The sequence below is a fragment of the Lepidochelys kempii genome, chromosome 3, assembly GCF_965140285.1.
Source record: "Lepidochelys kempii isolate rLepKem1 chromosome 3, rLepKem1.hap1, whole genome shotgun sequence".
Lineage (NCBI taxonomy): Eukaryota > Metazoa > Chordata > Testudines > Cheloniidae > Lepidochelys > Lepidochelys kempii.
The window spans coordinates 202,295,586-202,310,761 of record NC_136382.1 but is presented as its reverse complement, the minus strand read 5'-3'; the positions used below and the strand labels follow the sequence as shown (position 1 = coordinate 202,310,761).

Sequence of the window (15,176 nt, the reverse complement as noted above, 5' to 3'; positions counted from 1 at the left end):
CCTGGTCTACACTAGGACTTTAGGTCGAATTTAGCAACGTTAAATTGATTTAAACCTGCACCCGTCCACACAGTGAAGCCCTTTATTTCGACTTAAAGGGCTCTTAAAATCGATTTCCTTACTCCACCCCTGACAAGTGGATTAGCGCTTAAATCGACGTTCCCAGCTCGAATTTGGGGTACTGTGGACACAATTCGATGGTATTGGCCTCCGGGAGCTATCCCAGAGTGCTCCATTCTGACCGCTCTGGACAGCACTCTCAACTCAGATGCACTGGCCAGGTAGACAGGAAAAGAACCGCGAACTTTTGAATCTCATTTCCTGTTTGGCCAGCGTGGCAAGCTGCAGGTGACCATGCAGAGCTCATCAGCACAGGTGACCATGATGGAGTCCCAGAATCGCAAAAGAGCTCCAGCATGGACCGAACGGGAGGTACGGGATCTGATCGCTGTTTGGGGAGAGGAATCCGTGCTATCAGAACTCCGTTCCAGTTTTCGAAATGCCAAAACCTTTGTGAAAATCTCCCAGGGCATGAAGGACAGAGGCCATAACAGGGACCCGAAGCAGTGCCGCGTGAAACTGAAGGAGCTGAGGCAAGCCTACCAGAAAACCAGAGAGGCGAACAGCCGCTCTGGGTCAGAGCCCCAAACATGCCGCTTCTATGATGAGCTGCATGCCATTTTAGGGGGTTCAGCCACCACTACCCCAGCCGTGTTGTTTGACTCCTTCAATGGAGATGGAGGCAATACGGAAGCAGGTTTTGGGGACGAAGAAGATGATGATGAGGAGGAGGTTGTAGATAGCTCACAGCAAGCAAGCGGAGAAACCGGTTTTCCCGACAGCCAGGAACTGTTTCTCACCCTAGACCTGGAGCCAGTACCCCCCGAACCCACCCAAGGCTGCCTCCTGGACCCAGCAGGCGGAGAAGGGACCTCTGGTGAGTGTACCTTTTAAAATGCTATACATGGTTTAAAAGCAAGCATGTGAAAGGATTACTTTGCCCTGGCATTTGCGGTTCTCCTAGATGTAGTCCTAAAGCCTTTGCAAAAGGTTTCTGGGGAGGGCAGCCTTATTTCGTCCTTCATGGTAGGACACTTTATCACTCCAGGCCAGTAACACATACTCGGGAATCACTGTAGAACAAAGCATTGCAGTGTATGTTTGCTGGCATTCAACCAAAATCCGTTCTTTCTCTCTCTGTGTTATCCTCAGGAGAGTGAGATATAATTCATGGTCACCTGGTTGAAATAGGGTGCTTTTCTTCAGGGACACTCAGTATAGCCCATTCCTGCTGGGCTGTTTGCCTGTGGCTGAACAGAAATGTTCCCCGCTGTTAGCCACAGGGAGGGGGGAAGGTTGAGGGGGTAGTCACGCGGTGGGAGGAGGCAAAATGCGACCTTGTAACGAAAGCACATGTGCTATGTATGTAATGTTAACAGCAAGGTTTACCCTGAAAGAGTGTAGCGACTGTTTTATAAAATGTGTCTTTTTAAATACAGCTGTCCCTTTTTTTTTCTCCACCAGCTGCATGTGTTTCAATGATCACAGGATCTTCTCCTTCCCAGAGGCTAGTGAAGCTTAGAAAGAAAAAAAAACGCACTCGCGATGAAATGTTCTCCGAGCTCATGCTGTCCTCCCACACTGACAGAGCACAGACGAATGCGTGGAGGCAAATAATGTCAGAGTGCAGGAAAGCACAAAATGACCGGGAGGAGAGGTGGAGGGCTGAAGAGAGTAAGTGGCGAGCTGAAGACAGGGCTGAAGCTCAAATGTGGCGGCAGCGTGATGAGAGGAGGCAGGATTCAATGCTGAGGCTGCTGCAGGACCAAACCAGAATGCTCCAGTGTATGGTTGAGCTGCAGCTGGAGCACAGACTGCCACTGCTGCCCCTCTGTAACCAACCGCCCTCCTCCCCAAGTTCCATAGCCTCCACACCCAGACGCCCAAGAACGCGGTGGGGGGGCCTCCGGCCAACCAGCCACTCCACAACAGAGGATTGCCCAAAAAAAAGAAGGCTGTCATTTAATAAATTTTAAAGTTGTAAACTTTTAAAGTGCTGTGCTTAAAGTGCTGTGTGGCATTTTCCTTCCCTCCTCCACCACCCCTCCTGGGATACCTTGGTAGTCATCTCCCTATTTGTGTGATGAATGAATAACGAATGCATGACTGTGAAGCAGCAATGACTTTATTGCCTCTGCAAGCGGTGATTAAAGGGAGGAGGGGAGGGTGGTTAGCTTACAGGGAAGTAGAGTGAACCAAGGGGCGGGGGGTTTCATCAAGGAGAAACAAACAGAACTTTCACACTGTAGCCTGGCCAGTCATGAAACTGGTTTTCAAAGCTTCTCTGATGCGTACCGCGCCCTCCTGAGCTCTTCTAACCGCCCTGGTGTCTGGCTGCGCGTAACCAGCAGCCAGGCGATTTGCCTCAACCTCCCACCCCGCCATAAACGTTTCCCCCTTACTCTCACAGATATTGTGGAGCACACAGCAAGCAGTAATAACAGTGGGAATATTGGTTTCGCTGAGGTCTAAGCGAGTCAGTAAACTGCGCCAGCGCGCCTTTAAACGTCCAAATGCACATTCTACCACCATTCTGCACTTGCTCAGCCTGTAGTTGAACAGCTCCTGACCACTGTCCAGGCTGCCTGTGTATGGCTTCATGAGCCATGGCATTAAGGGGTAGGCTGGGTCCCCAAGGATACATATAGGCATTTCAACATCCCCAACAGTTATTTTCTGGTCTGGGAAGAAAGTCCCTTCCTGCAGCTTTTGAAACAGACCAGAGTTCCTGAAGATGCGAGCGTCATGCACCTTTACCGGCCATCCCACGTTGATGTTGGTGAAACGTCCCTTGTGATCCACCAGAGCTTGCAGCACTATCGAAAAGTACCCCTTGCGGTTTATGTACTCGCCGGCTTGGTGCTCTGGTGCCAAGATAGGGATATGGGTTCCGTCTATAGCCCCACCACAGTTAGGGAATCCCATTGCAGCAAAGCCATCCACTATGACCTGCACATTTCCCAGGGTCACTACCCTTGATATCAGCAGATCTTTGATTGCGTGAGCTACTTGCATCACAGCAGCCCCCACAGTAGATTTGCCCACTCCAAATTGATTCCCAACTGACCGGTAGCTGTCTGGCGTTGCAAGCTTCCACAGGGCTATCGCCACTCGCTTCTCAACTGTGAGGGCTGCTCTCATCCTGGTATTCATGCGCTTCAGGGCAGGGGAAAGCAAGTCACAAAGTTCCATGAAAGTGCCCTTACGCATGCGAAAGTTTCGCAGCCACTGGGAATCGTCCCAGACCTGCAACACTATGCGGTCCCACCAGTCTGTGCTTGTTTCCCGAGCCCAGAATCGGCGTTCCACAGCATGAACCTGCCCCATTAGCACCATGATGCATGCATTGGCAGGGCCCATGCTTTCAGAGAAATCTGTGTCCATGTCCTGATCACTCACGGGACCGCGCTGACGTCGCCTCCTCGCCCGGTATCGCGTTGCCATGTTCTGGTGCTGCATATACTGCTGGATAATGCGTGTGGTGGTTGATGTGCTCCTAATTGCCAAAATGAGCTCAGCGGCCTCCATGCTTGCCTTGGTATGGCGTCCGCACAGAAAAAAGGCGCGGAACGATTGTCTGCCGTTGCTCTGACGGAGGGAGGGGCGACTGACGACACGGCTTACAGGGTTGGCTTCAGGGAGCTAAAATCAACAAAGGGTGTGCCTGTACATCAAGGAGTATTTCAGGCAGGACTGCACGGAGGGTTCCAATAAGAAATGGTGCACCAAAGTTATCGTTGTTATTGGAACAAGGAGGTTAGCCTGGCCCCTGATTGATACATGGCTAGATTAACCTCGCTGCGCCTTCTCTGTGACTGACTGCAGTGTGATCTAGACAGGGGAGGAGGAAAATGAGTACAAAACAAATCTGGTCTATTTCTTGTTCTGACCCACTCCATCTATCCTTTACATCTTTGGCTGGCAGCAGACAAAAAAGGCGCGAAATGATTGTCTGCCCTTGCTTTCACGGGGGGAGGGAGGGTGGGAACGGGGTCCTGACGATATGTACCCAGAACCACCCGCGACAATGTTTTAGCCCCATCAGGCATTGGGATATCAACCCAGAATTCCAATGGGCAGCGGAGACTGCGGGAACTGTGGGATAGCTACCCACAGTGCAACGCTCTGGAAGTCGACGCTTGCCTCGGTACTGTGGAAGCGCTCCGCCGAGTAAATGCACTTAATGCACTTAGAGCATTTTCTGTGGGGACACACACACTCGAATATATAAAACCGATTTCAAAAAAACCGACTTCTATAAATTCGACCTAATTTCGTAGTGTAGACAGACATACCCTAAGATAAGGCAACAGAGTGTAATTGGAGCGTGTAGCTGGTAGGGTTAGCCGAGAAGTTGCACACAGCAATGGAGAGCTCTAGGTGTTCTTGCCAAGATGAACAACCAAGAAAAGGCATTTCAGAAATTTGCAGGATTTTAAAAGGGGGAGGGGTTTCCAGTCTCCGCGACCCCTGGGCAGCAGAAGTCACAATTGTGACCGAAGCAGCCAGTCAGGCATTGTGGGACAGCTGCTGGATTACTGTTAGAGTTGACATAGGTAATACAGTGTCTACATTCATGCTGTGTCAACCTCAGTACATTGATCCTGGCTCAACAGTGCTCCGGGAGGTGGTGGTACTAGGTTGGCGTTGGTATCAGTGGGAGGCAAATTTAGGTGTAGACGCGTGGCACAACCGGATGGATGCAAGGCTATGGGAAACCCCCTTCGGTTGCTGTAGCAAGTGTTTACATTACCACACTGCGGGGGCCCAGCCGCAGCACAGGAGCTGTGACGCTGGAGCATAGGCAAGCCCCTGGCTTCTCCAGATGCAGTACCATCTCCGCGAGGTACTGCAGGAGCCAGTCTGTCAAAGTGAGCACCTCAATAATTTTCAGGTAAACGCTGTTTTCAAATGTAAACAGCTGCCCTTTAGGACGGTAAAGGGTACTCTTGCCAGTTCGGGCAGACAGACACAATTTCCATTTCGACTTGCAGACCGATTCCAGTGCCAAATTTGCATCCCTAATTTTGCAGTGCGTTTGGAAATTTGGACCTAAAAGCTGCTTTCGAAGGGTGACACTGTATGGAAGGGAAGGACGGGCTCCAGACTAGGGAGATGCTTTGGCGTGTGTGTGTCAGCATTCCTGTCATGCATGCGTATTTGGTCCTGTAATCAGGCCAGCTGCCTCCGCTGCACTCTCTCGCGGCCTACGGTCACAGTGCAGGACACGTGCCTCAGTTTCCCCAGCAGTTTATGGGCTGTTCATATACACTTCACTTTCACTGTTTCTTGGTCATTGGTTGCTGATATAATATAAATATAAAATAAATTGTAGACACAACTAAGACGCCAAAACAAATTCCATCTAGAAGTCCACACAATCCAGGGTTTCTCTTCATCCTCCCAGGCCGCCTCAGTCTCTCCTAGGCCTCCCTGCCTGGAGAGCTTTCCTCAGACTCTGTCACAACTTCCTGAGCTATTTGTTCCTTCGCCATAACCCCCTGACTCTTTTATACTAGACTCACCTGATTCCTCCAGGATGGACACATCCTGTAGTCAGGATTGGCTTAGGTCCAGGCTCTCCAGAAACTCTTTCCTTTCCCCCACTCCCAGAGATAACATGACAGTGCACCTGTCCTCTAAGGAACAGTAGTTCTTGATAGTCTCAGTTCAAGTGGAATGTTGTTCAGTGTTTTGAAGGAGTTTTATCATAGCAAGTAGTAACGCTTCCAGCGATAAAACTCATGGCTGAGTTTAATTTATTGAGTTACTGTTTTTGTGAGTCCGAAAGAACCTTTGGCCTTTCCTTTCCCATATTCGTAGTTTAAGTTTTAGAAAGCAGGAGGATGTGGAAGCTTGCCAGTGTTAATGAGATTTGGTTTTTGTTTTAGTTTGGGAAGTCTGCAAGGCAGTTCATGGAAAAATCATGTTTCATCAGTGTGAGCATTAACTAATCTGCATCATTTAGGTATTACTGATTACTACACAGCTGTAAGTATTCAAATTATAGAAATATCAACAACCTTGTGATGCATAATTTTGATATTTCTAATGAGCACATACTGCTGTTTTCATCCTCTTATGATTTTTATTTTCATGTGAAGTGGTTTTAGGTCAACATGAGTAATATTTTCTACTGAAAAGCAGTCTGAGTACATGGCATAAGGTGTGTTGGTTATCGAGGTAAGTTTTGCATAGTAGTTCCTTGTATTAATTTTTTTCTCTTTAATGAAGTAATCAGGTTTCTTTCTTGAGTTAACTACATTGTTGTTTTTGGCTGGTAGGGCAAAATAGATATTTCATTTTTCTCTATATATGGCAGTGGAACATTGCAAGAAGGCTCTCATCACAACACACGGTGACTAATTTAGCTAAGGAGGTACATATTGTTTGAAGTGTTATAGAATATTGTAAGGCACATTTTAAACGCTTCTGCTGCCTCGTTATGTATATATTTCTGGTTTTTGTTTGGGAACAAAAATGTTTGTTTTATGCCAGTGTTTTAATACCTTACACTCCTGCTTCTCCCAAGCCCTGAGTTTATAATGGTGTGTGCTTTGTGAATATTTGTATGGCTGATCTGTTGCTATTCACTCAGCCTTATTTCTTATTAGACTGAATAGTGCAAATGGCATCTCTCTTCCTGCACGGATTGCTTTGCTATCTGTGTGGCTGCTGCTGTTTTGAAGTCAGTGAGCATTTGCCTTTTGACTTGAATAGGAGGAGGACTGTGCTCTGTATTTGGGATCTGATTTTAAACCAAACCAATATTCATGTTACTTTTTTTTTTATTTGGGGAAAGCAAAAGAGTAATCAGGTAATTAATCTTGCAGAAGGAAGAAAAGACTTTATCTTGGCTTAGAGGTCCCTTTTGTAAAATAGGCCTTTCGGTGTATTTCCTTCATGTATCGTTGATTTGAGAGAGATAGGGCCCAGGTCTGCAAACATTTACACACAGGCATAACTGTACTTGTGTGAGTAGTTTCATTGACAACAATGGAACTACTCACAGGCATTAAGTTGGCTCTGTGTTTGTAGAGTCAAACCCACAGTCAGCTACATTAGTGGCCATATTCTATCATCAGCCATTGGCTTCACTGGGAGTCGCACATGCATATGAGGGTAGAACTGGGCCCATAGTTGGCCAACAGAGCTATATGCTGTTTTCTCGGTGGCTTGGCTCATTTGTTTCCCTGTGACAGAAAAAAAAATTAATAATTTCTCCATTATGATACTATTAACGGGCTACTGGCAAATACTTTTAACATCTCCCCTTCCCCCGCGATTTCTATTTGTACAATTCCACCCCTGCAGTTTGTCCTTTTCTCTTTTGAAAGGTCACCTCTCCGACTGGCGGGAGGTTACTAGTGGAGTTCCTCAGGGATTAGTCTTGAGACCAGTCTTATTTAAGATTTTTATTAATGACCTTGGCACAAGTGGGAGTGTGCTAGTAAAATTTGTGGGTGATACAAAGCTAGGAGGTATTGCCAATATGGAGGAGGACTGGAATATTATACAAGAAGATCTGGATGAGCTTGAAAACTGGAGTAATAGAAATGGGATGAAATATAATAGTGTAAAGTGCTAGGTCATGCACTTAAGGACTAACAACAAGAATTTTTGCTATAAGCTGGGGAATTATCAGTTGGAAGCAACAGAGGGGGAGAAAGACCTGGATGTATAGGTTGATCACAGGATAACTATAAACCACTAGTGTGATGTGGCTACGAAAAAGGCTAATGCAATCCTTGGGTGCATCAGGCCAGATATTTCCAGTAGAACCAGGAAAGTGTTAGTACCATTATACAAGGCACTGGTGAGACCTCATCTGGAATACTGTGTGCAATTCTGGTCTCCCATGTTTAAGAAAGACAAATTCAAATTGGAACAGGTGCAGAGAAGGGCTACTAGCATGATCAGAGGAATGGAAAACCAGTTTTTTGAAAGGAGACTCAATTAACTTGGCTTGTTTAGCCTAACCAAAAGAAGGCTGAGGAGGAGATATGCTAGCCCTCTCTAAATATATCAGAGGGATAAATACCAGGGAGAGAGAGGAGTTATTTACATTAAGCACCAATGTTGACACAAGAACAAATGGGTATAAACTGGCCCTCAACAAGGTTGGGTTTGAAATTAGATGAAGGTTTCTAACCATCAGAGCAAAGTTCTGGAACAGTCTTCCAGGGGGAGGAGTGGGGGGCAAAAAAACCCAAAACTAATTGGCTTCAAGACTGAGCTTGATACATTTATGGAGGGGATGATATGATGAGATTACCTACTATGGCATGTAGCTAGTAGCAATTATCCCCAATGGCCGGTGGTGGGACACTAGATGGGGAGGGCTGTGAGTTATAGTGAATTCTTTCTTGGGGGTCTGGCTGCTGGGTCTTTCCAAAATGCACATGGTCCAACTGACTGCCATATTTGGGATCAGGGAGGAATTTTCCCTTGGGTCAAATTGGCAGAGACTCTGGGGTTTTTTCGCCTTCGTCTGCATCATGGGGCATGGGTCACGTGCAGGTTTAAACTGGAGTAAATGGTGAATTCTCTCTACTTTGAAGTCTTTAAATCATGGTCTGAGGACTTCTGTAACTCAGCTAGAGGTTCAGGGTCTATTACAGGAGCGGGCAGCTGAGGTTCTGTGGTCTGCAATGTGCAGGAGGTCAGATTAGATGATCGTGATGGTCCATTCTGGCCTTAAAGTCTACGAGTCCATGAAAGGTTTGTTTCCCTGTGTTTATCAGGAACATGAGCCAATATATCTGTGCTGTTTTCCCTGGAATGTCATCAGTGATGAGAACGCATCTGTTGGAATAGGATTTGTTTGTTAATCTGTGCGCCCTATATTGTGGCTGCAGTGGGTTCCATGTAAACAGCGGTTTATCCAATTTACTCTGGGGCATATTGGTTTTGGTTTGGTCCACCCTTAACCCCAAGTACACTCTCAAAACAGCATGGTGAAGGGAACAGGAGAAATTGCTTCCTCTTTCTATCTACTACTCCGAGATGATCTTTTTTTTTTTTTAAAGTGTTTTGTTTGCAACGTTGGTTTGCTGTCCTTGTTTGTGAGACTCTGCCCATTCCATTGCTCTCTGCTTAGTAAGCCAAATCTTTGTTGTACAGATGCATCCATCTATAAGGAAAAGCTTTGTAGAAGCAGAGAACGAAGTTGCCTAGCTTAGCAAGACTGTCGGGCTCATGGCATCAGTGACCATGGAGGCTGTGGAATGGTACCAGTTGAAGCCCTTTCTAAAACCTTGTTCTTTTTAGCACCTTGTTGCCAGCTACACACAAGTTGGGGAGGCAAATTTTGGTCTTTATTTGACTTTTTTATTGTTTACTAGCAACGGTTCCTGAAATAGTATTATCGGACATGTTAAAATACCAGCCAGGTGGTAACTCAAGAAGAAAGATATGTATTTTTCTCTCTCGTTTTGTTTTCTAAAGGTATTTATAATTCAGAGGGTGTTCACTACTAGACTGCAACCATTTTAAAGTATGTCAGTTTTGGGACCTAAACCTAAACTTTCTGTAAATGAGGTCAAGTCACATTGTGATGCAACACGTGATTACAAAACCGTGGTGTAATATATCTCCATTGAGTTCATACTTGGATTTCTGTAGTGTCTGTGTGTACTTATAGACCTTGGGCCAGATCTTCAGCTGATGTAAATTGTCATGGCACCATTGACTTCAATAAAACAACAATTTACACCAGCTGAGTATCTGGCCTCTGGGTTCTAGCCACCTATCTGCTTAAATATGTAGTTTAGTTTTGCTGTCATAGCCTTCTTAATATTCCTCTGCTCTTAATAATAACAGTTGTCCATGCTCCAGTCACTTACAATGATAAAATCTTCCAGATGAGTCAATTTTTTTGCTAAAGTCATTGAAAAGCAGTAGTACTTAGTGCAGTCCTGTTTGCTATTTGTTGTTCAGTTTACTCTTGAAAATGTCTTTCCATCTTCAAGTTGTTGAGGGTAAAGCTTTAAAATAAAACATCAGACCAGTAGCATTATGGAAAGGGCCACCAAAATACTCCAAGAGAACTTGCTTCAATATGGAAAAAATACCCTTTCAACTGCACACCCCTACTTGTTTACCTGCCACCTCACACTGGAACCCAACAGGATATCATTAAACAATTACAATCCATACTCAATGGGGACCACATCCTGAAAGAAATCTTTCCTGAACCCCCTCTTCTAGTCTTCAAACAACCCCCCCAACTCACCAAGCTCATCATCAAAAGCAGACTCCCCACAGATCAGGACACACCAACCCAAAGCAGCATCAGACCCTGCCACAACAACAGAAAACCTGCAGACATACCTCCACTGCTACAATGATCAGTACCCCCCCACAACACACCTTTCAAGATCCATGGTTTCTTCCACTGCCATGACCCCAGTTGGCACGACCAAAGAGGGTCTCATACCAGTGCCTGGTCTCGCGCGTGTGTGTGTGAGAGAGAGAGAGATCCCTGCGAATGTTATTTATCATTCACGAAATACGGGGTACTTCATACAGTGCACTGACTGCTCCAATAACAACTATGTGGGTGAAATGAGACAATCTCTATGCTCTCAAATGAACTCTCACAAAAATGATAAAAGACAAAAACATCCTATCACCCATGGGCATGATCACCCTCTGCCTGACCTCTCAGTCCCCATCTTCAAAGGAAACCTGCACAAAACCTTCAAAAGACAAGTCTGGGATCTTAAATTCATTACTCTGCTAGACACTACAAATTGTGGACTCCATAGAGATGCTGGATTTATGGCTCATTACAAAGTCTATAACCTATTAACCCTACTTTCTCCTACCACCACCAAGATGTTAATTGGCCACTTCACCTGAAAAGGTCTCTTACAACATTTGTTAACTACTTATGCTTAACAATTTGTTCCATCTTTCCCAGACCTGAAGTAGAGCTCTCTGTAAGGTTGAAAGTTTCTCATTTACCAACAAAAGTTGGTACAATAAAGGACATTACTTCACCTACTTTGTCTCTCTAATAACATGGCTACAACACTGCAAACAAGTATTATTAGTCTTAAGTGCTAGAAGAACAGTACTTGAGCTCTCATGATGCCCCTATGCTTTGCCCTCTCTTATTATAAAACTGGAGCTTTGGAGAAGAGCTATGATTGCCATTAAGCTTTTCAACCTTATGATCAATCATTAGGGTTCTCGAGAATTAACTTCACTGATGACACTCTGTAGTATACTGGCTTTCTGGTCAGATGTTATATTTTAGATTATTTTAAGATTTATTATATATAGTTTTAATAAATTGATAGAATAGTTTTAGCAACTTGTACCTGAGAAATACCAGATTAAATATTTACTGGAGCCAAAAGAGACTGTTCATCGCATAAAGTATATTGATAATGTAGTGGATATTTGCAGATACTTTGAACATTGTTTTCCGTTAAATTGGCATTGTCTTAACCAACAAGCTATCTACAGCTTAGTAAAATTGTGTTAACTAGGGCTGTCGATTAATTGCAGTTAACTCATGCAATTAACTAAAAAAAATTAATCCTGATTAATTGCAGTTAAACAATAGAATACCAATTGAAGTGTATTAAATATTTGTGGATGTTTTCTACGTTTTCAAATATATTGATTTCAATTACAACACAGAATACAAAGTGTACAGTATTAACTTTATATTATTTTTATTGCAAATATTTGCACTGTAAAAATGATAAAAAAATATTGATCAATTCACCTCATACAAGTTCTGTAGTGCAATCTCTTCATCATGAAAGTGCAACTTACAAATGAAGGGGTTTTTGTTACATAACTACACTCAAAACCACACTGATGTAAAACTTTAGAGCCTACAAGTCCACGCAGTCCTACTTCTTGTTCAGCCAATCGCTAAGAGAAACAAGTTTGTTTACATTTATGGGAGATAATGCTGCCTGTTTTTTAATTACAGTGTTGCCTGAAAATGAGAATAGGTGTTTCACATGGCACCGTTGTAGCTGGCGTCGCAAGATATTTATGTGCCAGATGCTCTAAAGATTCATATGTCTCTTCAGGCTTCGGCCATCGTTCCAGAGGACGTGTGTCCATGCTGATGATGCTTGTTAAAAAAATAATGCGTTAATTACATTTGTGGCTGAACACCTTGAGGGAGAATTGTATGTCTCCTGCTCTGTTTTACCTGTATTCTGCCATATATTTCATGTTATAGCAGCCTTGGATGATGACCCAGCACGTGTTGTTCATTTTAAGAACACTTTCACTACACATATGACAAAATGCAAAGAAGATCCCAATGGGAAATTTCGAAAGATAGCTACAGCACTCAAACCAAGATTTAAGAAGATGAAGTTCCTTCCAAAATCTGAGAGGTGTGGCGCATGCTTTCAGAAGTCTTAAAAAGCAACATTCCAATGCAGAAACTACCGAACCCGAACCACCAAAAAAAGAAAGTCAACCTTCTGCTGGTGGCATCTGACTCAGATGATGAAAATGAACATGCTTTGGATCATTATCGAGCAGAAGCCTCCATCAGCATGGATGCATGTCCTCTGGAATGGTGGTTGAAGCATCAGGGGACATCTCAATCTTTAGCGCATGCAAGTATTTGTTTTAATTATTGAAACAATTGAAAAGTGTTCCCTTATGCAAGTAGTAAACAAGCAAAATAAGAGAATAGAAACATTTACTGAAACACAAAATTGAGTCTATGTAACGAACACATCTCCATGACAGTGTGCAAAAACACATGTTTTTTCCTCTTGATACACCTCTACCCCGATATAACACGGTCCTTGGGAGCCAAAAAATCTTACCACCTTATAGTGAAACTGCGTTACATCGGGGTAGAGGGATTAGAGTTTACGAAGAAATAATGTGCTTTGAAATTTTACTAGGAAAGGTATTTGTGTTCCTATAGGATAAAAATGTTTGCAAACTTGCGAACTAAATCATTTTTGTTCGTAGGGGCAGAGGGTCTTGGGCCGGGGGTGCGGGAGGGAGGCAGGAGCTCAGCGAAGCAATGGCAGCGGCACCGAACTGCACAGCCCAGCGGGACACGTAGCGCCGCCAGGCCAGGGCGCGGGAGGCGCAGAGCCGGGCCGGGGCTGCAGCACGGGCCCGCTCCCTCTGGTCGCAGTACACCTGGGCTGGGGCATGAACTTCCAGCCAGGAGCCGCCCCCTGGGTTGTCACAGCCTGGCCGAGCCCTGCCGCGCTGCCCCTGCACGTCTGAATCGACCCCTGTTCTCCTCCCCCCCCCATGGCCCTATTATCCAACCCCTCGGCCCCAGCCCGGCACCCTTAACACGCCGCTCAGAGCAGCGTGTCGGAGCCAGACACGCTGACGCCCTGATCCGCCGGAACGTGCAACCCCTCCCCCCAGAGCACTGTGTTACCATGTGTTGTATCTGAATTTGCATTATATCAGACCACTTTATATAGATTCATAGATATTAAGGTCAGAAGGGACCATTATGATCATCTAGTCTGACCTCCTGCACAACGCAGGCCGCAGAATCTCACCCACCCACTCCTGCGAAAAACCTCTCACCAATGTCTGAGCTATTGAAGTCCTCAAATTGTGGTTTAAAGACTTCAAGGAGCAGAGAATCCTCCAGCAAGTGACCCGTGCCCCATGCTACAGAGAATTCCTTACAAAATTCCTTCCCGATCCCAAATATGGCGATCAGCTAAACCCTGAGCATATGGGCAAGATTCACAGCACGCTACCGAAGAAAGAATTCTCTGTAGTAACTCAGATCCCACCCCATCTAACATCCCATCACAGGCCACTGAGCCTATTTACCGTGAATATTTAAAGATCAATTAATTGCCAAAATCATGTTATCCCATCATACCATCTCCTCCATAAATTTATCGAGTTTAATCTTAAAGCCAGATGGGTCTTTTGCCCCCACTGCTTCCCTTGGAAGGCCATTCCAAAACTTCACTCCTCTGATGGTTAGAAACCTTCGTCTAATTTCAAGTCTAAACTTCCCAATGACCAGTTTATATCCATTTGTTCTTGTGTCCATATTGGTACTGAGCTTAAATAATTCCTCTCCCTCTCCGGTATTTATCCCTCTGATATATTTATAGAGAACAATCACATCTCCCTTCCACCTTCTTTTAGTTAGGCTAAACAAGCCAAGCTCCTTGAGTCTCCTTTCATAAGACAGGTTTTCCATTCCTCGCTTCATGCTAGTAGCCCTTCTCTGTACCTGCTCCAGTTTTGAATTCATCCTTCTTAAACGTGGGAGACTAGAATTGCACACAGTATTCCAGGTGAGGTCTCGCCAGTGCCTTGTATAATGGTACTAAAACCTCCTTGTCTCTACTGGAAATACCTCGCCTGATGCATCCCAAGACTGCATTAGCTTTTTTCATGGCCACATCACATTGGCAGCTCATAGTCATCCTGTGGTCAACCAATACTCCAAGGTCCTTCTCCTCCTCCGTTACTTCTAATTGATGCGTCCCCAGCTTATAACTAAAATTCTTGTTGTTAATCCTGAAACATCGGGGTAGAGGTATACTTTAAAATATGCCTTCTGAAAGTATATTAATGTTCTTTTTACTGATACAGGTATTTTAATGATACATAATTTGAAGATCTCCGCATAATATTATTTACAGGGAAATAAGGATATAACCATAAGTGTTTTTGATGAGAAAAGGGCAAGATTTCGTCATTCTAAAGGTTACAGAATAATGAACTTTCAGCAGTGACACAGTAATCTATTCAGTCTTTGTACAGCATATTTTTTTATCAACTGTTGCAGCTCAGCTTTCTTTCTGAAGCCTTGAAAATGAATAATATGTTGTATTTCTTGTAGAAGACAGTCACTTGCACAAAAGGAGAACGGCACTAAAATGAATAATTTGAGGTAGCAATTTATAGGCGGGTCTCAGGAATATGAGACAGCGGAACAAAAATTATTACTGCCTGCGGAAACAAAAAAGGGTTCGGTGCAATATTTAATTTCAGATTTCTCTTGTTGCAACAAGGAAGCATGCAGTGATTAAATGTCACTGATTTCACTTTCTATTCACTCTGTCTGAGGACAACACTATAGATCAGGACTTGAAGAACCTATCAGTCACTTACCAGCCAGA

The 15,176-nt window shown here is 44.5% G+C and overlaps 2 protein-coding genes across 18 annotated transcripts in view; both read left to right on the top strand.

The window, feature by feature from the left end:
• PLCB4 (phospholipase C beta 4) overlaps positions 1-15,176 on the top strand; it is a 326,044-nt gene that overhangs the window by 63,746 nt on the left and 247,122 nt on the right. The gene's annotated exons all lie outside the window — the stretch shown is intronic.
• Positions 382-15,176, top strand: part of LOC140908856 (uncharacterized) — a 39,447-nt gene continuing 24,652 nt past the window's right edge. Inside the window, exons 1-2 of the mRNA XM_073336760.2 lie at positions 382-937; positions 1,525-1,954. Coding sequence (XP_073192861.2) covers positions 382-937; positions 1,525-1,954 — 986 coding nt within the window. The remainder of the gene's footprint in view (positions 938-1,524; positions 1,955-15,176) is intronic.